Below are 27,153 nucleotides of genomic sequence, written 5' to 3'. Positions count from 1 at the left end.
GTGTGTGTATTGTGGTTGTAATTGGCCCTGGCTCAGCATTATGCTGAGGAGCAGAAAGTTCCACAGCGCTGGTCATTCTGCCAGATACCACAGCAGCTAATTTGCGCCTCAGTAGCAAAGAAAAATAATAATAATACTAAGTAGAAAAAAATGATAATAATATTAATATTATAGTTAGCAGTGTGAGTAATGAAAATCGTGTGTAAGGGTGTTCAGTTAATTAAATTAAATTAAAAGTTAAAAAGTCTCCTACATACACATATTCTGAGTGAGAACACAGTACTAAGAATATCACTTCGTTGCGGATTACGCTTAACCACTTAGCTAATATCTATAAATGAAATGTAGAAGTCACACTTGCTGACCATCTGTGTGATTGTCTACAAAAGATATTAGGCATTTATATTATATATTATATCTTAATATATATAAATTACGCGTCACGTTGTTTGTCCGCTATGGACTCCTAAACTACTTAAGCGATTTCAATCAAATTTGAACACCGTGTACAGTCTGTTCTAACTTAAAAGATAGGATAGTTTACATATTTATAATTCTACTGTACGTGTGTATGTCACTGAATTCCTCTTAAACAGCTGGACCGATTTGAATGATATTTTGAATGCGTTTGGGTGGAGCCCTAGATTGTTTATATTCACAAATAAGCCCCGCATATGGCGCTGCAGTCTGTACTTTCATACTTTGTTTAATATTCTAATCGCTTGAAAAATCGTACAGGACAACGTCTTAATTATGTATTATTAATTATATATTATTGAATTTGTTGCAAATGATTCAATAAAAACAGTCGCTATACCCGATCACACACACAGTTACATCCAAAGATGCTATGAAAAAATAAATCAGTGGCGCTACAACCATTTTAGGTTTGGGCCTCAGATTTCTGAATATCAGATCATTTGTCAATAGGCTAGTAGGTGATCAACCTACAGTGCCTGTCACACGTCGTGGACTTTTTGGGTCTAAGGCAAGCCGTTATCCTCACGATGTTTTCCTTCACCATTCGAGCGAATGTTAAATGCGCACATAGTCAAAGTCAAATCATTTATTTCAATTAGACCACCTAAAATGGCACTTTTGAACGTCAAAAAAAATACAAAGAAGATTCTAGTTGCCCCTTCCAAAAGGTAGTTTCGTGTGGAGAAGAATGGGCAAGAAACTCCACACTTACTCCTTTAAAATAGGTTTACAATATTTTGTTACATTTATTAAATAATTATATGTGAAGACAATGTACTCTTAGAATAAACTACTATACTAAAAAAAGTTAGTATACATGTTCCTCACATATTTACAAATATCATAGAAAGAAAGTACATTGGTGCACAGCCGGGGATTGAACCTACGACCTCAGAGTTGAGAGTCACATGCTAAAGGCCAACACCGCCAAAGACGCCAGCCATATCAGATTTGAACAAAAGTATACTTTAAATTCAATAAAGGGACTACTGAGACCTTTTGTCTCTTTCCGTTGATTTGTGTTTACGCTTAAACGAATAGAGACAGAACATTGCTTTTGTTTAACGGTATAATTGCACTGATTGTTACTAAAATATTATACATATATAATAATATATATGTATTATTACAGGAAGGTCACATCGGAACCAGCGAACACGAAAGAGTTATATGCGAGTGGGCGGAATCTAAGTTAGGTAAGTAAATAATATTACGCCTCGGAAAGTACGTCATAACTTTTGACAATGACAATGAGCAGTAGCCCCATATGTCAAAATCCAATTAATTTTGACATATGGAAGTCAGGCTTAGCGGTATTGGTATGTTATTTAAAGCTGGCGGCTTCAACACATTTACACTTTGTGCTTGTGTAGTGTCTGTGAATAAGCGAGGCGTGATGTCATACTGAAATACAATCACAAATACAACATGAAAAGACTGTCCGTCTCTCTCGCGCTCGGTCAAGCTTATGAGTATAAAAGAGACAGTTATTGTTTTGCTTTTGCTACTGTTTATGTTGATCTTTTTTCAAACATTACCAGGGCAATCTCGTGAAATGGTGCACAATGTTTTTAATTATTTTAAGCATCTTAATAAAAACAGTTTAATGAAAAAATGTTATATTTAATTTGACATCAGATGCGACTGGGGTTTCTAAGAGGAGTATTGAAAGAATAGTTAGTGAAGTAAAAGTGAAGTGTGTTGAGCTAGATGGAGCTTATGTCGAAAAATTAAAAATTATTTACATAAACTACTCTTTAACGTCCTTGGTTGGGCTTAGAACTTTTGGACCCACCCTCGTATGCACATAATATTTATATGTATTTGACACATTTTTATTTATTTACAACCCACCCAACCTTACTAAAACCAGAGTAGACTAAAATATATGGCTTGGCAAAAAAGTCATATTTTTAAACATACTGTATAGTGAAATTGCATTAGTGTGAGTACTGTGAACGCGCCAGCTTTCGATAACCGACCTATAAGTAATGATTTGTTTATGCCAAGGACTCATGACATTTAATTACGAATGTGCAAACGGAATTAAACTTATGTATCATGTCAAAGTGATAGTGGCAGGACATTGAATGAATGAATTATCGTTATATATATAATTCTACTGTACGTGTGTATGTTACTGAACTCCTCTTAAACGGCTGGACCGATTTGAATGATTTTTTTTTTGTATGCATGTTTGGGTGGCGTTAGATTCACAAATCAATGCTCAAAATACCTACATGTATTGTAAATCTATATAAGGAGTACGTGAGATTTATTTTATAAAATCTACAAACGCGTATTTACAAAAGAAATAATATTCCACATTGACCGCGATTAAAGAATTATTTTTACACCTTTTTAAATATATATACTCGTAATTTTATACAGAACCATACCATGTGTCCAATTCACACGCGGTAGAAGTGAAACCTTCAAAAACAAAGTTTTTATAATTAAAATATGTAAATTAGACTTTTTCTCTATCTAAATGTAGGATCTTTTCTTTAAAAAAATATATAACTATGTTAAATTTTTATTAAAACTTTAATACATATCAATCTTTAATTTGGTAAAAACTAAAATAATAAAAGTTTGAAATAAATTCACAAGATCCAACGTGGGAGAAAATCAGATAGGAAGCATAAACAATAAAAGTGTATAAACTTTTAATTGAGTGTAGTACGAAGTTTTCACTTCAAAAAGTTTCTATAACTAATGATTTGTAAATAAAATTGATAAATAATCTAATTTTATAATTAAACTACTTACTTGACTTACTTATTTTATTTTCATCAAATCTGTTTTTTTATTACAGAAAATGTTCAAATACACACTAATTTAAAGTTTATACACTGTATAATGCCTCCTATCTCACTCTCTCCCACGCCAAATCCTATTAATTTATGTGTCTGTCTCTTTTTCCTGTCGCTTTTTCCGTTGCATCCGGTTTGAAATCACAACGATTCTAAAGAAGTTTCACTTCAATATTCTATTCATTCAGTCTATTTATCCAGAATAACGCAGGGTTCCAATGGTGAAAGAATTGGTCGACAAATACTCGAATCTGTCCAGTAGTTTTGGAGCAATGCATAAATCTGTCCTCTTTATAATACAGTGTAAACTCTTTATATCGAATTTCAAGGGACCGAGCATTTTTATATGTTACTAGCAGACCGGCCAAGCGTTGCTGTGGCTAAGGTTTTTGTTATATTACATAGTAGCAAACTATTCAAGGGAAACGGTAGGAGAACACCAGTCATGGGGACCACCATGCTTTATGGTGGTTATGCCATTGAATTGTAGCTTATGTGAAACGTTGGTACTTTGAACACAGCGCCATCTGTTAGAATTGTGACTATCAAATAATAAACAAATATTTTACAATAAAATAATATTGCGGGTATAATTTGAGATGTAAGCTGGATCAAACTACACACTTTTAAGTTGGATCAAACTACACACTTTTAAGTTGGATCAAACTACACACGGTGTGGAAATTTGATTGAAATCGGTTCGGTAGTTTAGGAGTCCATAGCGGACAAACAACGTTACACGTAATTTATATATATTAAGGTATGGGTATTAGGTTAAACAAAATAAATTTTAAGTCATTTTTACATTATAGAGAATTTTTCGTTATAACAAATTAATTTATAAAGAGATTTACAAGATATTTTAAAAATGTCCTTCCGGGGCCATAATCAGAATCAATAAAGAGGCAAAATCTTAAAATTCCAGGTGTTAAATTCAGCAGTATCACGGAGCTGTCCCGTCACGTCGGTCCAATGATGATGAGAGCCAGACCTGGACCTTCAAGTGCGTCTCCGCCGCCTATGGCAGTACTTGGTAAATGGATTTTGCATTTTCTTTTGCGAACTAGCGAACTGTGTAATCGACTCCTGGGGGGGGGGTCTTCCCTCAGAGATACGACTTCCAAATGTTTAAAAAGCGAGTCTACTCCTCCCTCAAAGGTCGGCAACGCACCCACTAAAAATGGGTGTCTATGGGCTGCGTAGACTGCCCTTTTTGGTCGTCCCGCAAGCTCGTTTGCCCCCTATTATACAACAAAATGGAAATTTACATTCAATATAATTTTTTTATTCGTTCCCTGATTTTATATTTTGTTAATACAGTAAACTCCCTATAACGTGGTTCAAGACCGCGTTATAAGTAATCGCGTTGTAGGAGTATTCTCGTAAAACCGTTTTTTTAACAACTTAAAATGTAGGAACACAAATTTGATAAAGTTATTTCGTTTAATTTATAATAACTTGGAAAAAGGCGCAAAAGTACGCAAAATTTAGTATGTAATTGACAAATCATTATAAATTTCACTACAGAAATATAACTTGAGAAATCTTATATAGGACAGAAATCGCGTTATACGAAAACGCGTTATAGGATTAATAATAATAATTTATTTCAAAAATATGGTACAAAAACGTGGAAGGTACAATAATTCGCATATTCTGCTAAACACAATGGCGTGCAAATTTGTCTTTAAAGGAATTTTACATGAGTTGGTTTAAGATGTACTAGTAGACTCGGCAAAGCGTTGCTGTGGCTAAGAATTTTTGTTATATTACATAGTAGTAAACTATTCAAGAGAAAATGCAGGAGAACACCAAACCACCATGCTTTTTTGGTAGTTATGCCATTAAATTGTAGCTTATGTGAAACGTTGGTATTTATTTTGATAAGGATCAATACCTAGGTACGAATAAAGAGCCTTTTCTAGCAGTGGTACTTTAATAAAAAAATAATAATAAAAGGACGCTTATTGTGACGTAACTATAATAGATAGAGACATGCTATCGCAACATTATTGATAGATAGTGATGTGTCCTGAAAAATTTATACATCATTTTGTTCTATCATTAATTGTTTTCGCAGCGTACACGATTGAAGGAAGTTTTTTGTTTAGTTTTTTACACCTTGGGTTAGATTATTCAAGTTTTAGTATGCATCCCTATTTTTTTTGAAAATGAAACATAGCCTATGTCACTCGGGAATGTTGTAGCTTGCCAACGGTGAAAGAATTTTTGAAATCGGTCCAGTAGTTTCGGAGCTTATTCATTTCAAACAAACAAAAAAATCAAACCTTTCCTCTTTATAATATTAGTATAGATGTATTAAATTTACAATAATCCCGCAGTTGAGCGCAGTCAAATGTCAAGCTTCATGCAGGAAAATGGTTTGACAGCTCTTGAAAGTAGATTTTTGTCCTGTCACACAACAATAATAATCATGCAATTTGGTTCAGTCGTTTGGGTACGATAACGGTTTCGCTAACATAACAAAAAAAATGGGCATTTTTGTATCTGATTGACCTTCTTTTTTATCTGAATGAGCTACTTTCTTGTTGAAAACCCAAATTATTCTGGTACTTAACACGTATTGCGAAATATCAAGACGATTTTTGACGCAAAATAATCGTAAAATCATGAATTTTTACATTTCTTTCGTGTTCACTCCCTTTAACTGAAGTACTCTTTTGTCTCTTTCTGTCAAATTGAGTTTATTATGTGATGGAAAGAGGCAGACTTGGTAAAATTGTGTAGTTAATACGCATTGTGTCTGGAAGCGAATATTTGTTCTTTTTGTTTGTATATGTCACCGTAAAATTGTAAACACCGTTAGATTGTAATCTATCTCGCGAGATTATAAACTGTCGAAAGATTGTGAACCTCAGCTTACTGCTTACAATTTAAGGTATTATTATTCGGTAGTTATATGAAATTGTTGGAAAGTAAAATTAATCTGTAATTGACCAAAGAAGTTTGAATGATAACTAAGTTAGTGTAGTACAATCTACCGAATAATAATACGTTAAATTGTAAGCCGTAAGCTGAGGTTCACAATCTTTCGACAGTTTATAATCTCGCGAGATAGATTACAATCTAACGGTGTTTACAATTTTACGTTAACATATATATAAAACAACCTAATCGATTTTAAATATTATTTCATGATTACTTTTATGATTTATTAAGTTAGAAAAATACGTATCACCTTGAAGTCCGTGATACAACTGAGCGTTTCTTACGGCAGTTTCTTTTGCGTACCACCACTATGTGGAACCAGCTGCCCACTGAAGTATTTCCGAACCAATTCGACTTAGGGTCCTTCAAAGAGCGTACCAATTCTTAAAAATCAGCCAGCGCGCTTGCGAACGCCTGGCAGTGTGAGTGCCCATGGGCAGCGGTATCAATTAACATCAGGTGAGCCACCTGCCCGTTTGTCTTCTGTATCATTAAAAAAAATACATATATATATTTTATATGGCTCTGGCACGGTTTGTGCATTAGCCAGCGTCAAGTATGAGATTTTTATAAATCGTGCTTTTTGCCTTAGAAATTCGACCATGTCCTCCATGTACGGTTTAGGCACTCACCCGGTACCGCACAACCGTCCCAAAACACAAACAAATTTAAAATAAATTAAAACTTGCCCTCGAACCGGGAATCGAACCCGGTACCCTTCACCTAGCTGCCACTTAATAAGACCGCTAGGCTATGAGGCCCCCATATATATATTTGTTAGCAGAGTGTAATTGAATAACCATTTACTTGTTGAAATAGTTTTGTTGTTTTAATATAACAGATATTACGATAGGTACAATCAGTTTATCAAAGCCATCAAAAGGAAGTAACCAAGTATAGAGTATAAACGAACCACAGACTATAGAACGCGGCAATTTTTTTGAAGTGAAACTTCTTTATCGGGGTTGGAAAAAAATTTAGTGTAACATGTTTTCGTTACGCGTCACGTTTTTCGGTTACGCGCCATGTTCCTTTTTGAAGTCAAACTTCTTTATCGGCGTTGGAAAAAAATTTACCGTCACATTATTTATTGTTTATTATTTATTATTCGACACTTAACATTTTAATGACAATTAAATTCATTAAATTCCTAACATATCTTCCTTTTTCCGTCCCTCTAAGTATCGGAAATCTAAACTTTTAGATTTGTATAAATATGAACAACACTTCAAGATTAGTTTGCCACTGAAGTTTCACTTCTGACATGTGTACTTTGTACACACACACTTTTTTTTTTACAATATTTGTATGTAGTCCATTTAGGGCCTTACCCTATAGTAGTCTAATGGAAGATTTCTTTTTATTTCAGTACCATCAGAAGAAACTTCTGGCCCTCAATTGATGAAGCAGCTAAAACGGAAGATACAGGTATAGTAATAGTGTATTTAAGTTTTTTTGAAACCTATTGAGGTATGTGGTAGATGCAGTACTTCTGTTGAAATTAAGTCCAAAAAAAATAACCTGATATTGGGGTTATAAATGGGCTTAAAACACTATAGTCATTCTGACCTAGTTTTACTAATAATTTCTTACTGATAAAATTATATTTTAAAGTAAATTAAAAAATTGTGTGCATATGGTCCTGTATGGTTAAGGCTACTGCCATGATGTGTATTAAATATTTTAGGGAACACCGGGAAGACCAAAGAAAAACAAAGCCCAGGAGATCGTGGAATCGCCCCCCTCTACCTCATACGTGCCCTCCGTGAAGCACGAAAGCGAGATGGACCCGTACTACCAGCAACCCTACGTTTATGAGGTCCGTCCGCCTTTTCCCTACTCGGCTCCTCCCCGCGCCCATCCCCCCCACGAGTATCGGCCCGAGCCCTACTTCGAGCCCTCGTACGCCCCCCGCGACCTGTCTCTCCCCCCGGACCCGGCCCCCAATCTTCCCATCAACCTCAGCAGCGACGCCTCCCTCGATCTGTCCACGGAGCGTAGCGATTGGCAACGCCGACGCCCTCCCGACCCCCGCCTCCCCCTGCCCGGGAAGAAGCTCATCCTCGAGACGTACCAGAACGAAACGCAGACTTCGCCCCGCTCCACACACGAGACGTACCTGCCCAAGAAGATGCGCGCCGCCGAAATACTCGGAAAGGCGCCGAGGCAACCCGACGCTTACGAGCCGGCCCGTCCCGAGCCTTTTTTAGAGGATCCAAAAAACTTACCGAGCCGGTCCAAAAGCACCGCCGCGGCGCTGGCCCGGAGACAGGAGGCGGCGACTCCGATAGGGGCGAAGGCCCCGCTTAGGACTCCCACTGACGCTACCCACGACTCTTGCTGCGGCATCGACGGCATCAACATCAAGACGGGCGTCATCTGCGGCGAGAAGCACTCCGAGATCCTTAACCGAGAACGCGTGATAAGCATCTGCAACATAGACAAACACGATCTCGACGACTACCTCAACGAGAACAACAGCCAGGAGCATGAGGAGGAGCTCCTCAAGTACTTTCACCCGAAAGACGCGGAGAGGGAGAACGCGAACCCGTCCGCTTTTTTAGAAACTAGTCAAGACGTCCCGGATGAGCACAGTCAAGGCAAGAACGAGAAGATCTCCCAGCTCCGCGAATTGCTCGCGAAGAATTTGAAGAATCCAAGCGGGACTAACCCGGGAAATTCGGAAACCCAAGCCCCGGCGGAAACCTTTCCAGTCAACAAAACCACCGATGCGGACGGTTTTAAACCCGTCAGTTTAGACGATACGGTGAGGGAAGCAAATTTCCCCACTCATAATGAGAATTTAAGCAAACAGTGCAACTCGATACCAAATGGAAATGGTAATTCGACTCCATACAATTCGGAGAATACTCCACAGCTGATGAATATGGGACCTCATCTGTACAATGGTAATTGTAACAATGAACCCCAAAGTCCCACGACCAGAACTCAGCAGTACGACTTCGTTCCCATATCCGATGGATGCCATTCACCCAGAAATTTTAACTCCAAATCACCTTTGGGCTTCAGTCAGAGAGTCAATAGTCCGACGAAAGTTTCTAAGCCCGTTATTTTGAGCAGTTCACTCCAGACTTCTCCGGTATCCCATAGCACCGCGGCCAGTCCTTTCGTCAGTCCCAGGAACACGCCGGTTCCCAGATCCCGCTTATGTTCCAGACCCATCCCGAAACTGAACGGCCGAAAACGGCGCAATCCCCTAACATTGGGAATGACCGATCCCTGTACAAACAACAATAGACCGTTCGCGGTTCCGAATGACCAAAAATTCGTGACCAAAACAGCGAACACGAACGTGAAGTATTCGCCGATGTCCGCCCCTCCCTCACCGAACATTCTGTCCCACTACAAGTACCAAGTGCTCCAGAACTCAGTTCCGAATGGTGTCAATAACGTGTGTCTGTTCGCGAATTCCTTTCGGGATAACGTCAATGGGGATAGTGGCCATCCTCTATCCGCCGATCCGTTATCGAGTGAAGTGAGCCAGTTTTTTCAAGAGCCAATGGCTAACTATCGTTCCAACCACGATCCGACGTTCAGGTCACAATCGGTGCCTCTGAAACAGGCGATAAACAATATGACACTTCTCAGCTACAATAACACTCCTGTGGGATCAGTTCCACCCACTCCTGTTCCGAACGAGTTTTGTGATTTCGGATCCCTAGCCGACTGTGACATATCTAGAGCTGGTCTAAACCCGGAGACTTTGGACAAAATTTACGACGCAATAGATAGTAGTAACGAGGTACTTAACGCTGGATCGACGACATTACTCAACTCCAACAATCTGACCAACGGTTGTGACCCATTACCGGAGCAACAGATACTGACAGATCAGCATTTGAACTCTTTCATACCCAGCGGGGAGTTGTTGGATAGAACCGGTCAGTTCACAGATAGCTTCACGAACGATTCATCCAGCGAGAACGTCGAGGAATATTTAAAACGAACTAGCAGTATAGAGTTTCATATATCTGAACTGGAATCTGATAAAAATAAGTATTACACATCTCGCTCGGTTCCCAGTACTCCTCTTCCGTATAAACGTGTGCCGGAGTTGCAGATAGATTCACGGCGTTCGAGGGAGTTGTTCGCGGCTGATACGTTCTCTATGACGAACGGTTTGTCGTCCAAGTCGGTGCCGTCGACGCCGCAGATGGTAGAAGATAGGAGCATCTTCAGTTATAGCAATAGAGATTTTCTTATTAATGGAAATTCCGTTGAGTTGTGCGGAACTAGCCAAGTTAGAACGCTGGTTGATAGTGACCAAGGTCTCACATCTCCATTGGACGTGTTGCGGGAGGATATTCTCGATCCGTTGACGCCCGCCGCCGATCTGTTGGCAGACTTAGATAAGATAGACGGAGCACCATATGTTGACCTGTAACTGTACACATGTTGTGGTTCGAACGTAGAATTGATCGTTTCATGAAATGGTGATCGATGTTATTTGTCGTAAATATAAAAAAAATAAGTGCGTGCGTACAAAGTACACATGTCAGAAGTGAAACTTCTTTGGCAAACTAATGTTTAACTCTTCATATTTATACAAATCTAAAACTTTACATTACTTAGAGAGGGTGGGAAAAAGCAAGGTATGTTAGGAATTTCATGAATTTAATTGTCATTAAAATATTAAAAGTGTCGAAAATTAATACAAATAATAAATTTAATTTTTTAAATTTATTTCTTCGATTATCGTGGCACGTGCACACACGTAGCATTTTTATTTACAATTCGTCATTTAATATTTCAATAAATTATTTTGCATAAAATGTAAAATACTAATATTTCACAAATTCTCTTTACGAAATTTTAATTTTAAAAATAGAATTTCTATAAGGTAATTCACCCTTCTCACTCACTCTCAATCGGTCTCAATCGCTCTCCCCCTTTTCTTCGACTAAAACGCTGCACATCTTCGTGACGTTCAGTAAAAATTTTACCCTCATGTGCCTAAAGAAGTTTCACTTCAAAAATGCCTGTCACCATCTGGCATGAGCCTGATACAGATAACAAGAGATATAGATGTTAAGAAATATAATCTCAACCAGAACCAGAGCTAATAGACTCTGAAAGATCCATTTCATATAACGATAAATTCTCCGTCGGGGCCATGACGCATTGCCTTCAATGAAGGTCCACTCCCGAAGTCAATGAAGCTAGTTAATAAGTGAATATATTCCATAAATCGCGAAGTAAACTCGTCGTAGGGTCCAATAGTGAAATCCGAAGAACGTGCCTACAATATCTCAGATCATCGAAAATTTTATATGAATATTTTGTAAATATAATGAATTATTGGCGAATCGTGCCAAGCACGGTGAATTTGGTTTCTTTGTAGATAGTTTATTGAAATGAATTTATCGTAAGTTAGCACAAAGATTTAATATATTTTATTATGGATAGGAGTTTTTGATATTGGTCGCATGTGATGTGGCCTGAGCTTATATTGATATCGTTTTGAAGCTAATTTCTCCTTTTTAGGGAATCCAAAATTATAATACAATCAGTTACATGGAAAGAGATAGTTTGGGATTCGCTCACACGAAAGAAATCATATTAACAATTTTTATCTAAAGCGTGATATGGAATGTAGTACTTCAATCTGTGAGTGCCCATGGGCGGGGTATTACTTACCTCATGTTCGCCATATTCTCTTAAAAAGGGTTACCATGGCAACGATAATGTTATGAAGCCAGTCTCACAGTAGTACGTTCTTCAAAATCGGAGCTATCTCTTTCCATGGGGCAGTACTGTTATACGCGAAATCAACCACCGGTGAATTTGAAAAACCGCCTTTTTATCATTGTTTTATTATATATTTCTTTTTTAATTTTTGGTCTAAAATACTGAGGTGAGGTGGAATTTCGGGTCCAATCAAATCAATTTAAAATTAGGGATGTACAGTTATTAATAAAAAGGGTGCGGGTACTTATGTACGCGCGTAAGAAGTTATACTTCTTTGGCTTTCATAATTTTTTTAAATATTAAATAATTAATAATAATTATTAAACGTTAATAATTTAATAATATTTCATATTTAGTATATTATTCAATTATTAATTAATATTAATAATAATTATTATTTATTATTTTAGTATATTATTCATTCAATTTAATAACTAGGTATGTTTCATAACCTTTTAACTAAGTAACAATAGGTCTTTGAGAAAAAGACTTGCTAAATTTCTTTGAAAAAATAAATAAAACTCCTTTATTTGTTTAAAAGGTCATTATGGTCATTCAAAATTCTTGGCATAGCTGCTAACTTCACGCATATTCTATTTCTTTTTATTTGTAGATTGTCTTATTCCCATCTCGCTCGCGCCGGCTATAATCACACTGATAATGTTGTGTCTCAGGTGCGCGCGCATCTTAAAATTTCACTCTCATCAAATTTTCATAACGCGCCTAAAGAAGTATAACTTCAAAATTTGAAACGCACGCAGACACGAAATTCGACGCCACTGAACGAACCACTATAATGACAAGCGAAACAGTTTTATCGAATACACGAAAACTATTGCGTACGATAACTCTTACGTCAGTTCATGGCGTTGCCATTTAATATTTGACTAAGTCAATGGAACAAGGTTTAATTTTGCGTAAACGCGATATTAATCTCTTGCGATTGTTACGTAGTGCAATTGTGCCTAAAAATCCTTAATTTTATTTGGGATTTAAACAATGTACATTTCTAGTACAAATGACAGCTACACAGGAATTTAAATATACAACTGTTAGAGAATCGGAAGACTGTATTTGTATCTAGATTATTTTAAATGAGATTAAAATTGCAACATTTTAATTATGATTTGTTTTTATAATTCTTGATATAGACATGTATGACACAAAACCTGTAACATATATTATACACTAGGTAAACTCAATATGAACTTTGCAATTCACCCACTATTCTCGTTATCGAAGTTTACCCACTGTTGAGAACTTTTGTTAAAATGCGGGTAGATACTGACATATTATGAATGAATAAGACGTTTATTACCTATGTGTTATAAAATAATTATAGGTACATTTAAATGTACAATCAAAGATAACTGGAACACAAAAATAAACTACCCTCAAAAATTTTAAAAATATGTTCCAGGATTTTTGTCATACATTAAATTATAATTAAAAATGTACGAACATTGTAGATAATTTCTTTCGATATTCAGTATAAAATACAGTTTATAGGTGTTTTGTAAATACTTTATTATAAGTATAACATTATTTTTATAGGATCGCCCATTTCATATACTAGACTGCTGCACACACTGGTGCTAATTTTAATGTACACTCACAGTCGTATGCTAAATCTCGTAGTATAGTTCTGTTACAAGATTAAGTTAAGGAAGCATAGCTAAAAAAAAATAGTTTCCAATTGCATCTAGTGAATTACAAAATAGCTTAAGTAACCGTTAACGCTTAATGTACGGTTTTTTGAGAAATATGAAAGAGGGTAGCTAGGTACCCTCCTATTTTCGATTTCCTTTGTTATTTCTCGTGTTGAGGTTTTGAAGTACATAAAAATTAGCACCCATTATTGGCACTAATCCAATTAATAATAATTGAGATGTTTTTATGTACAGATAATAAAATTACAGATTATATCGTTGACATTGTAACTTGATTCCATTTATGTGTGTATATCTCTAAGATAGTTTAGTCTATGTTTCATTTGCAAATATTTATGTGAAGTACAAAGTTTTTAAAACTTTCGAATGAACAATGAAATTGTATGTTTTCTGATTCCTATGGCATTGAATGCCTTTTCAATTGAATGGGGTTCCCATACTGTTGAAAACAGTGTTATTTCGCGCGTAACGTATTTGAATATTTCAAATAATTGACCAATTATGAAGTGGCAAAAATTAATAATAAGAAATGCTATATTAAATGATTACTCTCGCAGCTCCGGCTTATTTAAAGCACCAAAAATTATGAATAAATTACTTTACGCAGAAAGTTGGGTACCCCTTTTAATTACGGGTAGACGCAAAAGTTCACCCGGCCACCGAACCGATTTTGTTTGTATAATTTGGATAGTAAATGATTTTATTCAAATTATGTCGTGTCGGTTATAAAATTTGTCAATACAGCGCGTTCATACCCTCATCTAAGGGAGCGTTCAAGTATTACGTAACGCATTTTTTGGAGATTATTGAAACCCCCCCCCATGTAACTCGCCGTAACGTTTTTCAGTACCCAAGTACAGTACTGTACTCGAGTATAGTAAAACGTTTCGTGACCACCTAGTGACTCTTTAGTTACTATTATGTGGTGTAAGTCGACAAAAATATTAACAATAACGCGTAATTTAATCCCCGCCCCGCATCGTAACGTTTTACAAAAGGGGACCCCCCCCCCCCTCCTAAAACTCGTTACGTAATATTTGAACGCTCCCTAAGCGTCTAAGACGGAAATTTGTAAAGCTACTTTAAAATTAGATTCGTTCTAAAATTTGGATTTACAGGACTATAAAATTTATCGTTAGGTATAAACGAAACCGATGGCTCGTTTGATTGTGATTGGTTAACGTTACGACGTCTGTGATTGGTCTAGGCAGTCGAGGGGACGTTCAAGTATACGTAAGCACCATAGGGGAGGTGGGGGGATTTCTTTGATTTTCCTATTTGGTGATTACGTCACCAGTAATTATTTATTTGTCCATTGTCCATGCTTGGAAACGAAATGCATTTTCGGGGATTCCTACAGAAATTTAATACGTTTATGTACTACTGTTGCTTATAAGAGGAGGGGGGGGGGGGATTCAATTGCAGTAAATATGCTTACTTACGTAACTGCCCCCGACCAATCACAATCAAGTAGTGTATCGCCCGTTTTATATTCTCTATTCTTATTGCGAGTGTGTAAACGCGCTGCGGATTATGTAAATAATTTAAAATCATGACATGTTCATTATTGTTTCGTTATTGTTTTTTTATTCGTAGATATTTTTATTAATGTACTTTAAGGAATTAAATGTATATTTTTAAGTGAAAATATCCATGTTGTTGATTAGTGTTATGGATGTTGATTTTCACCATTTGCTATGCAGTGATAATAAATGGTATATTAACGATTGTTTTTGTTTTATCTATCCATTCAGTACCTCATTCAATGATAGAGATCGAAAGATTGGAAGCTGGTTAAGATTCCGGGTCAAGACTAAGACTAACAATAACTTCTGTATGTCAAATCTAATCGTTTTTAACATATGAGAGGCGCTCAATGCGAATCTTATATGTTACTAGTGGACCCCACAGACGTTGTCCTGCATGATATTTCAAGCTATTAGGATATTAAAGTATGAAAGTACCGACTGCAGCGCCACCTGCCGGGCTGATTTGTGAATCTAAACCATTCCCAGGTCCCCTTGAACACACACAAAAAATTTCATCAAAATCGGTCCAGTCGTTTGAGAGAAGTTCAGTGACATACACACTCACAGAAGAATTATATATACACTTATGGACACATCTATTGGCCCACCTTGCATTTTCAGTTTCTTTTGGTCCTACCTAAAAATTTATATTAGGTCGAGTAAAAAGTTTTTATGCAGTTTTGAACCTGGCACATTCATAATTGCATTCAATATTTTTTTTTTTAATTTCGAACACAGAATTTAAAGAAACAAAAGACAATTTGGAGCCTGCTCATTGATATCAAACAATCGAATACTAAAAAAAACTTGATTTTATTGGTTTAGTTGGATTTAATTCTTGAAAGTGTGATTTTTCTCTTTGGTTTTGCAACAAACATTACTTATTCTTAACATTAAGATGAGGTTCTATCAATAATCTATGGATACTTCGCCTGAAGTCGCCGCCCAAGCTGTGGCACTTATCCGGGCCGGACACAGCCAAAGAAATGTGAGTGATCAACTTAATTTAAGTCGACCTGCGGTCCGAAACGTTTATCGGAGATACCTAGAGACTGGCGACTTTGTTCGTCGCCAAGGAAGGCCACGATTTCGGGTCACAACTGAAAGGCAGGATCGATTCATCGTGACGACCAGCTTGAGAAATCGTCACCTTACCTCCATTGAGATACAAAACCAACTTCGCGACTTCCATGGAGTAAATGTGAGCGCTCGAACGGTTCGGAGAAGATTAAAAGAACGCGATATGGTACCACACAAGCCAGCTAATGGCCCAAAACTAACGCGAGCCCACCGAATAGCGCGCTTTCATTTCGCGCGCTCACGCTTAAATTGGACTCAGCAGCATTGGAACGGTGTACTCTTTTCTGAAGAGTCTAAAATTGCATTACATGGCAATGATGGAAGGAAGAAGGTCTACCGACGTAAGGGAGAGCGTTTTGCACAATGCTGCTTTGAAGAGAGGGTTGCCTATGGCGGTGGCTCATGGACTGTCTGGGGCGGTATATCCGCGAGCGGCAAAACTCAACTTGAGCTTGTTACGGGACTACGGCTGCCAACATTAAATGCTGAAAGGTACATTCTTGAGTGCTTAGAACCTCACGTGATACGCGGACTATGTGGGCCCAAATTTCCTTTTTATGCATGATAATGCAAGAGCCCATACGGCCGGCATCGTCAGAGAATATCTTCGGGATGTGAACATCGCAGTTATGGACTGGCCAGCCAGAAGCCCAGATATGAACCCCATTGAGTACATGTGGGGCGAGCTAAAAAGACGTGTTAGGGCTCGTTGCCCAGACGATGCAGGAATTGAAAACTGCCATAGAAGAGGAATGGGAGATGATCCCTCAAAATTTCATAGAGCGGTTGATAAACTCTATGCCTAATCGTATGAGAGCTGTCGTAGATGCCCATGGAGGCAACACGCGTTATTAAATTAAACCTTTATTTGATAAAACACGTTTTTTATTCAAAAATCAACTGACTTCATCAAGGCGCATACCTGACTTGTTAGGCGTATCTCCATGTAATGTGGTATTCTAAATTCAAATTTAAAACAATACGATCGAAAAAGATGGTAAAATGTATCAGGTTCAAAACTGCATAAAAAATTTTTACTCGACCTAATATAAATTTTTAGTTAGGACCAAAAGAAACTGAAAATGCAAGGTGGGCCAATAGATGTGTCCAGAAGTGTATATCACTGCCTTGAGACCAGGTGTAGAATCCTGCTGGAAAGTCCACGGTATATTTTTAAAGAGTGTATTTCTGAGAGGTTTCACAACATGATCCAAGACTGTGTCTTTCACTTAAATGTTTACTCCTTTTTCACATAAATGTGGTTTTGTGACTCTTTGATAGTACACCAGTAAACCATCACTGACGCAAGATGATGACGTTTTGATCGATCCACTCTCTTTAATTGTAAAGACTGATTTATGGCATGTCCTGTATATCAACGATAAGCACCGAGCTTCAGGTCTTGTTTTATTTATAATAAGAGTCCTAGCGGAATCTTAATTTCTCACTATAAGATTTTTGGAACGAAGTTCCTTATCGCGCGTTGTGAAAGGGGGCTAGACGGAAAAAATTCTTACGAAAAGTTGTCACTGATACGTCAATAAAAGGCGGGCTCGGAAGACAGACTAATTTATTAATGTTCGTAATAGCAGGTAGGCGATAGATGCTACATCTTTCCCCTACAAACCACGAAATACATTTTAAACCACTACAATAGGAATACAAGAAATATTACAAAATTTACATAACCTAGTACTTAATAAACTAAACCAAAATAAAATCTTTAATCATGACAAACTTACTTAACTTATCAACTATTATTTTTAGCTCGCTTTAAAGCACGCAATGCTCGAGCCGATAGTTCCTGAGAGCAACTCGGTGACTCGGACAGGGTCTGTGTTGACTGAGGCTCCACCTGAGACGCTTGATCATCAGATTTGTTGATTGTTTTATTAAGATCACTCTCTTCAGTTGTAACCTCCACCATCTCAGACCCTAGCCCATCATTACCCTCCTGCTCTGAGACAACCGCTGTATTCGTGCGTGACATTGAAAATCTGTTTTTATTTGAAATAATTTGGTCTGCATGTCTACGCCACTCAATACCGTTGCCCAAATCAACTTTATAAGAAACCGGGCCCGTCCTTTTACACACCTTTCCTGAAGCCCATTTCTCCCCTCCTTGCCTATAATCTCTTGCAAGTACTGTTTCTCCAATTTCAAACTCTCGCTGAGCACGCGGTATTTTCGCGAGTTGCCGCTCTTGCTTTTCCCGAACAGTGGCGGCCACGTCCGGTCGTATTGCGTCTAAACGGCTACGTAAACGACGCCCTAGCAACGCCATGGCCGGTGAAATGCCAGTTGTGGCATGCTCACAGTTGCGATATTTAAAAAGAAATTTATCGAGAGCTGCGTCAATATTTTCGCCTTCAAAAACTGCCCTTTTAATTGTTTTTTTAACGGTTTTGACTACATTTTCCGCTGCTCCATTGCCCTGAGGTCGATAAGGAGCCGAAGTAGTATGTTTAATGCAATTACTTACACAATAAGACTCAAATTCAAAAGAACAAAATGGTGGACCATTATCAGTCACGAGCTGTGATGGTAAACCAAATCTTGCAAAAATATTTCTAAAAACCCTAATTGTAAAAGACGCGCTGGTATTAGTCATTGAAAATACTTCTATCCATTTCGTGTTTGCATCAACAACAATAAGATACCGCCTACCCCCATATTCCGCAAAGTCAGCATGCAAACGATGCCACGGGTGCAAAGGAAACTCCCATGGGTGAATTTGGGCTCGAGGTGGCGCATCCAACACGGACCGACACGCCCCACAGTTCCTACAAAGAGTCTCAATATCGCGATCTAAAGTCGCCCAATACACATAGCTCCTAGCTAAACTTTTCATTTTATTTATTCCCAAATGACCCTCATGAATTTCATCCAAAATATTTTTTTGTAAATTCGTTGGAACCACAATTCTATATTTATAAATTATACAACCTTGTTCAACAGCAAAATCATGTTTTCTAGCAAAATATGGTTTTTCACCTTCACAACTCGGATCGCTTGGCCAACCAAAAAAAATATACCGTTTGATTTTACACAAAAAATTATCTCGTTCAGTTTCCCTGGCAATATCTTTATAAGAAATAGGTGAAGAGTCCGCAACTAAATTAAGATAATCTACTGAATCTGCAAATCGACCCTCTTGAGGAAGCGGCAAACGCGACAAAGCATCGGCTGGACCGTTATCTACCGATCGTACAAATTCTATCGTAAAATCATATGGTATATTTTTTTTGGTTGGCCAAGTCCCAAGAAGAATTTTTTTTTAATAAATTATGTAACGGTTGCAAAAGAGTACTTAAATTAACAATAAATTTTCCATAATAATTTAACATGCCTAAAAAACTTTTTAATTGAGTTACATTACTTGGCGTGGGTGCATTATTAATAGCTTGTAACTTATCAGGATCTGGTTGCAAACCCTCTTTATTTATAATAAAACCAAGATACTTAACACTATCTTGCAAAAATTTACATTTAGATAATTTGACAGTTAGCCCCATACTACGCAAACGTTCGAGTACAGCCTTAAGATTAGTAATGTGTTCAGTTCTATTCGAGCCTGTCACACAAATATCATCTAAAAAAACGACACAGCCGCTCACTCCACGCAACGTTTCTTCCATTAATTTTTGAAATTTTTCCGGTATACATGATAAACCATAAGGAGTACGACGATAAGCAAAAGTACCCATATGGGTAGTAATGGCCGTGACCGGCTGTGATTCCTCAGATAAAAAACACTGCTCGTACGCGTGCGTTAAATCTATTTTCGTAAACTGCTCCCCCCCCTCTTAAATTAGCAAATAATTCATCAATTCGCGGTAATGGATAAAAATCTCTTTTTAATTTGGGATTCACAGTTATTTTATAGTCCCCACAAATACGTATCTCCCCATTTTTTTTAACTACTGGTACGATTGGGGTCCCAAAATCAGAGTACTCCACCCGATAAATGGATCCGTCTGCCTCAAGACGCGCTAGCTCGTTCTCAACTCGCGCGCGAAGTGCTAGTGGCACCGGCCTCGCTCGCACATAAACCGGTTCGTTATCGCAAAGTTGTAATTGAATAGTTTTCTTACATGTGCCCAACTTATTACAAAAAACTTCTGGAAATTCCTTGCTTAATCTATTCACAAAAGAATCTTCCGCTATCTATTTCATTAAGATAAATTTCTTTAATATTCAACGCACGTAACCATTCTCGTCCTATTAAAGGTCTAGCACCTTCTTTTATAATATATAAACGTAATGATTTAACTTCCACGTCGCCCAAACGTACATTTACCTCAATGTAACCCAAAGACTCGATCTGAGTACCTGAATAAGAACGTAAGATTATGCCATCCCTTATAATTACTTTATGACAAAAAAAATCTATTATACATTTCTTCACTTATTGCTGATTGATACGACTTCCCGTGTCTACTTCGCATCGAATTAAATTACTGTCTATAAAAACCTTTATAAAATAAGGTTCGTTACCCTGACTGCTCAACTTCAAATTAAATAACTCAACATCAGATTCGTCCGACACAAAGTTCTGTCGACTATCACTACCACGCACTTGTTTGCACATCACTTTTAAATGACCCCGTCGGCCACACTCATCACAATTGTATTGCTTAAAACGACACTTATCCGCTGTGTGCGCCTTGCCACAGCGCCAGCATGAAACACCAGAACCTGAAGTCCCCGCGCTTCCACCTGCTGAACGCACAGCAACACCAGCGCCCTTGGCGCTCGGTATGTAGGTCGTGCGCGGCTGTTGGCTGCCCACACGGCCGCCGCCACGCGCGTAATGCAAGCCCTCGCTCACCTGACCGCCTGTTGTTCCTGATGCCTCATTCACCGATGCCCGTGTGGACCCACTGACCTCTGCGTGCCGTTCAGCCGCCTCCAATGCCAGTGCCAGTTCCACAGCCTCTTTATACTGTATCTTTTTCTCGGCAAAAATTCGAGATCGCATAGCATCATTCGCCAGACCCGATACAAATTGATCCCGAAGATTTTCTTCCAACGTTGAGCACGATAAACACTTGCCAAAATTACACGTGGAGGCCAAGTGTTTAAGGGCCTGCAAATAGTCGGTTAAAGACTCCCCATTTTTTTGACGTCGCAAACGAAACACGTGCCGTTCCGCGATTTCGGACCTTTGAGGTTCTAAATGTTCTGTTACTAATTTGACTAACTCATCAAACGTCGAATCCTCAGGAAATCCTGGTGCACAAAGATCACACATGAGCATATATGTTTCTTCCCCGACCACAGTCACCAGCATACTAACTTTTAATTCTTCGTTAATGTTATTTAATTTTATAAATTGTTTTACACGCCGAATATACGCTGGCCATTGCTTGGAACTCAAATTAAATGATTCAATTTTCCCAATCGACATTTTATACTTTTTTAATCGTTAAACCTCGTCGCCAAATGATACGTCAATAAAAGGCGGGCTCGGAAGACAGACTAATTTATTAATGTTCGTAATAGCAGGTAGGCGATAGATGCTACAGTCACGACACTTTTTTGCTATTTACTATTGTAATACACCGGTTCTCGTCCGATCACCGAAGTTAAGCAACATCGGGCGAGATCAGTACTTGGATGGGTGACCGCCTGAGAACACCTCGTGATGTTGGCTTTTTTTTGTAGGGATAAGAAATGAAAATTATTTTTGGAATCACTTAACTAAATTAGTCTTGTTGGAACGAAGTTATCGAGCGTTGCGAAAGGGGGCTAGACGGAATAAATTAAGACCAAAAGTTGTAACAACACTTTTTGCTATAGTTGTTATATTTTACATTTTCGATTTAGCCATCGCCAACGTCCATACCACGTTGAATACACCGGTTCTCGTCCGACCACCGAAGTTAAGCAACGTCGGGCGAGGTCAGTACTTGGATGGGTGACCGCCTGGGAACACCTTGTGATGTTGGCTTTTTTTTTCGTCGTAAGATTGGTGTCGAGAAAATCTATCATACTGTTATGATACCAATTAACATATAAATTAATCGAAAGGAATTTCGTTTCATCCGGGTGTCCCTTGACACCTCTAAAGTTTTTTGCTTCCTAATGGGGTTTCGATGAATTCTGGCTTTAACAGCATCAGCCTTTGTAGTTCTAACAACAGGCTGTCGCCCGATCTTTTCTGGTCTTCAACAGACGAAGTGTTGTTGTATCCGATATGGTATGATATCCGAACATACAGCTTATGTCTACTTTGTGCAAGGCGATCACGGTCACATACGTGTTCCAAATTCAAAATAATTAATAAGTTGAAAAAGAAAAGATTTTATGTAACAGTACCTACTTATGGCCACACTATAATCTATATATATAAAAATGAAACCCGTTATCCGTTGTCACGACATAACATGAAAACGGCTTGACCGATTTGTCTGATTTTTTTTTAATAATATTCCTAGAAGTACGAGGATGGTTCTTACGGAGAAAAATTAAAAAAAATTGAGTGAAAAAGTATAAAAACAACACTTTTCTATATTCTCATACAAAAAAAGTCAATTTGAACTTTAATACCATATCATAAAGTTCAAATGTTAGTGGAGGGTAGGTAAATTTTTATTTTTTGACATAATGTATTTGTTGTCTTATCAACTTTCTTTTTTTTATCTTACTAGCTAGACCGGTGTCCTGAATAGGAGAATAAGTATTAAAAAAAAATAAAGAATCGACTGTTAGGCGGTACGATGTTCGCCAGGCCAGCTAGTTAAGATATATAATTTTAATGACATTTCATAGTCCTCACAATATTCGTAGCCTTGCGCGGTACAAAAACTAAACAATTAAGTCACTGGTGCCACTGGTTTAATCTGAGTTAAAGTTATTCTGAGCAGTGTTGGCCTAGTGGCTTCAGCGTGCGACTTTCATACCCGAGGTCATAGGTTCGAACCCCGGCTGTGCACCAATGGACATTCTTTCTATGTGCGCATTTAACATTTGCTCGAACGGTGAAGGAAAACATCGTGAGGAAACCGACATGTCTTAGACCAAAAAAAAAAGGCGTGTGTCAGGCACTGGAGGCTGATCACCTACTTGCCTATTAGATTTAAAAATGATCATGAAACATTCAGAAATCTGAGGCCAAGACCTAAATAGGTTGTAGCGCCACTGATTTATTTTAAACTAGCTGGCCTGGCGAACATCTTACCGCCTAACAGTCGATTCTTTATTCGGGACACCGGTCTAGCTAAGATAAAAAAAAGAAAGTTGATAGGACAACAAATACATTATGTCAAAAAATAAAAATTTTCCTTCCCGGAACCCCTCCACTAACACTTGAACTTTATTCTATGGTATTAAAGTTCAAATTGACTTTTAAGTATTATTACGAATATTATGTATGGGAATATAGAAAAGTGTTGTTTTTAGACTTTTTCACTCAATTTTTTTAATTCTTCTCTCCGTAAGAACCATCCTCGTACTTCAAAGAATATTATAAAAAAAGAATTGGCCAAATCGGTCAAGCCGTTTTCATGTTATGTCGTGACAACGGAAAACGGGTTTCATTTTTATATATATAGATATCATATTCATAACCATGCAAAGTGGTGAGGTTAATTAAATAAAAGACTTTTATAAAATATATATTTTTTTTAAATATCACTCATTTTAATATTAAACTTATATAATTAAAAAGGGCGCACTGTTTTTTAATATCTTTTTTTTATTATAATACAAATAATAATAATTAACATGTCCTTATATATAAAAGGTTATTTCTATTGGCATTTTCATATTTCTTGGTGTTTCCCAAACGTCGTGAGAAACCAATCGGGAAGAATTGGGTCATCTTCATGAGTATAGTTAATGCATTGAACGCACTTGTTGGGCACAAGCTCAAACATCAAACTCATTAATGGCACACTTTTTAGATCCAAATCTTTATCGCCATATTTACGTCTCATTTCTCGGTTGAAACATCTTTTCACATATACAAAGAACGTATCCAAAAAGTTGAAGCAAACATTTGGGTCCCAATATTCCTAGAAATAAATATTAATTAAACATTAGGGGCCTCATAGCCTAGCGGTCTTATTAAGTGGCAGCTAGCTGAGGGGTACCGGGTTCGATTCCCGGTTCGAGGGCAAGTTATAATTTAATTTAAATTTGTTCTCGGCCTTTGGGAGGGTTGTGCGGTACCGGGCGAGTGCCTTAAACCGTACATGGAGGACACAGTCGAATTTCTAAAGACAAGCACTAATTATAAAAAATCCTATACTTGACGCTGGCTAATGCACAAATCGTGCCAGAGCCATAAATAAAAATAAAATATTAAACATTATGCATTTGTTTTTTCATTTCTTTTTTTGATGAAGTGAAAAGCAATGCGTGGAACCTTCCCTCAACCACGAGGTCTTGCGTTCTAATCACGGACCAAAGGACTTTTCTGTGTGCACTGATTCAGTGAAGAAAAAGGGTATCCTTACGTTTTTCTAGATCCAAAATCACAGAGACTGATCACTTACTTGCCTATTAAGAAAAAGAAATATCACATAACAGCCAATGTTTGACTATGTAGAATATGTATTTATATATCTATGTATGTATATCCGTAGCCTAGTACCCATAACACAAGCTTCACCAGCTTAGCACGGGACTAGGTGTGAATTGTCCAATCAAAAAAAAAAAAAGTTTTCCTATACTTTATGAGAACAAAGTATGTACACGAAAATACTTTATATCGGAAGATGTGATTTATTTATTTAAGGAAATGTTTAAAAAAAATGTTCTTTCTTTGTAAAGATGCTTTTCAACTGTTTAGTCAAGATACTAATTTAATACTACAAAAAGCAATAAAAAATACAAATTCAAATATAATAGAGTATTAAGAAAAATTTTGCATTTTTACATAAAAATGTACTTTAATTCTAGAAAAAGGTGGCAACCCTAATTGTGAGTGTTCATGTCATATACTTAAACTTACCTTTGACATTTTTGGGAGATCTTTAACATTGATAGTTTGTAAATTCTCAACAATACCATTATCATTCCTAAAACCACACAATATCGTATCTATTCCAACAAGAAATGATTGGCACCACCATTTTCTGGTCTTATACCGTCTGTAGGATAATAAACATCATTATAAAAAAACTGACTGCTTATTGGTGGATAGTGGGATGTCATACACATTGGTTCTGATTTATAGTTGGAACTTAGCACACACTGTAACATCTGTACTGTCCGTGTTTTACAGGAGTCATAATTTGCACCAAGGTATAAATTTGAATCGGACCAGTAGTAGCAACATTTAAATATTTATATTATACTAGCGGATCTGACAGACATTGTCCTGCATGATATTTCAAGCGATTATCATATTGAGCAAAATATGAAGGTACCAGTCGGTACGGCAGCACCATTTGACGGGCTGATTTGTTAATCTAAACCATCCAGGGCTCCACCCAAATGCATACAAAAAAAAACAATCAAATAGATCCAGCCATTTAAGAGTTACACATGTACAGTAGAATTATATATATATATGTAAGCTATCCTATCTTTTAAGTTAGATCAAACTGCTCACGGTGTGAAAATTTGATGGAAATCGGTTAAGTAGTTTAGGAGTCCATAGCGGACAAACAACGCGACGCGTAATTTATACATATTAAGATTATACCTTACCTATAACTTCTTTGTTGATGAGGAAATTCTAAATGTCGATTTGTTTTAAGCTCTATGAATTCTTTGTCTTGTAAATAATGTAAGACATCATCAACTGTCTTAGGCGCTTCGGGAACTTCTTTTTTATCACATCGAATACCATCCATTTCAGCTCCATATATAATTTTATGACTGTTTAGTGTTGTCTTAAAAACACATGAAAACTCCTCCATTTCATTATTAGGCACATTTGGATTTGGTTTTACATGGGGTTTATCTACAAAAATTTACAATACATTTTTAATTTTAATACGAAAAAGTATGATATGATATTTGAATTTTTTACAGTGATATAATAGTTTCATTAAATATTGTTTTCTTGTAGTGATCAGTCCGATATGTAGCTCACACATATATTGCAAGTGATTGTAATCTTAGTGATAAATCATACCAGACAGAATATACTGTTCAAACTTGAATCCCCAAGATGTAAATAATTTATCCCTTTCATTCATAATTTTTTTCTGTAACTTCTTGACTTCGGTGTCTCGTGCACATAAATATATATTTCCCTTAAATAATAACGCCACAATAATCCAAGGGTCATTTTCATAAGGCGAGTTGGCGACGCAGGTCATTAAGCCCCGATAGCAAAATATTGTAGCAGAATCGAGCTTGTTTGGAGTTCTCAAATTCAATCGTTTCTCATTGTTGGACAAGAACTGAATTAAGTCATTCAACTTTACATCATGTTCAGGTGGTTTCCTTTGCGCTTCTTCTACTAGTAAATTAAGATCGAAATTTACGGTTGTATTAGAAATCTTTCTTGCATATTTAAGGTTTTCTAATCCTATATAACCTATAATTTCTGGGCGGCCGAATTTTGGAAAGTTTTTAGCATAAATGCTAGGATTGGTAAGCAGCTCTGGTTGTGAATTCATTTTTAAGATGCCATACTTTTTCAAATTTCACTACAATAATATTTTTTACTGTTTTTAACTGTTATTTTAATAAATTATTGCTCATCAATAAAAACAAACACAGGTGAACTAGGAGACATTGCAATTTACAAACATAAACAATGCAACCAATAACCATCTCCTTAATCCTTAATGTAATAAAATGTACTCTTATGCATGCAACAGATGACCAAAGGTATAGGATACGCTGTAATCTGTATAATACCACAGATGAATTCTAGACAGTAGACTAGTAGATAGATAATATACCTCATATAATACGTGAAGAAAACATACAAATAAAAGTGAATAAGTAATAATA

General features: G+C 37.0%; 2 protein-coding genes and 1 non-coding gene across 6 annotated transcripts in view; 2 read left to right on the top strand and 1 right to left on the bottom strand.

Annotated features, from left to right (window-relative positions):
- LOC125061869 overlaps window positions 1–10,962 on the top strand; it is a 28,485-nt gene extending 17,523 nt beyond the window's left edge. For all 3 annotated transcript variants that reach the window (XM_047667503.1, XM_047667504.1, XM_047667505.1), the window contains 4 exons: window positions 1,613–1,676; window positions 4,222–4,329; window positions 7,615–7,673; window positions 7,933–10,962. In XM_047667503.1, the coding sequence (XP_047523459.1) occupies window positions 1,613–1,676; window positions 4,222–4,329; window positions 7,615–7,673; window positions 7,933–10,650 (2,949 nt within the window). In that variant the 3' untranslated portion in view covers window positions 10,651–10,962. The remainder of the gene's footprint in view (window positions 1–1,612; window positions 1,677–4,221; window positions 4,330–7,614; window positions 7,674–7,932) is intronic.
- Window positions 10,963–22,067: 11,105 nt separating this feature from the next.
- On the top strand, window positions 22,068–22,186 carry LOC125061971. The gene has a single exon (XR_007119122.1). It is a non-coding gene; the product is annotated as a 5S ribosomal RNA (ribosomal RNA).
- A 750-nt stretch (window positions 22,187–22,936) lies between these two features.
- Window positions 22,937–26,977, bottom strand: LOC125061799 (decapping nuclease DXO homolog). Of its 2 annotated transcripts, XR_007119085.1 has the most exons (5): window positions 26,324–26,977; window positions 25,894–26,149; window positions 25,193–25,331; window positions 23,935–24,251; window positions 22,937–22,976 (listed from the first exon to the last, which is right to left on the bottom strand). XR_007119085.1 is itself a non-coding variant. In XM_047667398.1 (4 exons), the coding sequence occupies exons 1-4, from the start codon at window positions 26,811–26,813 to the stop codon at window positions 24,000–24,002; spliced, it is 1,137 nt and encodes a 378-aa protein (XP_047523354.1). In that variant the 5' UTR covers window positions 26,814–26,977; the 3' UTR covers window positions 23,899–23,999. The 2 variants fall into 2 exon arrangements, 1 of the variants encoding a protein (XP_047523354.1); XM_047667398.1 differs by lacking the exon at window positions 22,937–22,976 and having other exon boundaries at window positions 23,899–24,251.
- Between the last annotated feature and the right edge of the window lie 176 nt (window positions 26,978–27,153).

Source organism: Pieris napi, chromosome 24, assembly GCF_905475465.1.
Source record: "Pieris napi chromosome 24, ilPieNapi1.2, whole genome shotgun sequence".
NCBI lineage: Eukaryota > Metazoa > Arthropoda > Insecta > Lepidoptera > Pieridae > Pieris > Pieris napi.
The sequence above is the reverse complement of the archived record's forward strand: the minus strand, read 5'-3'. Positions and strand labels throughout refer to the sequence as shown.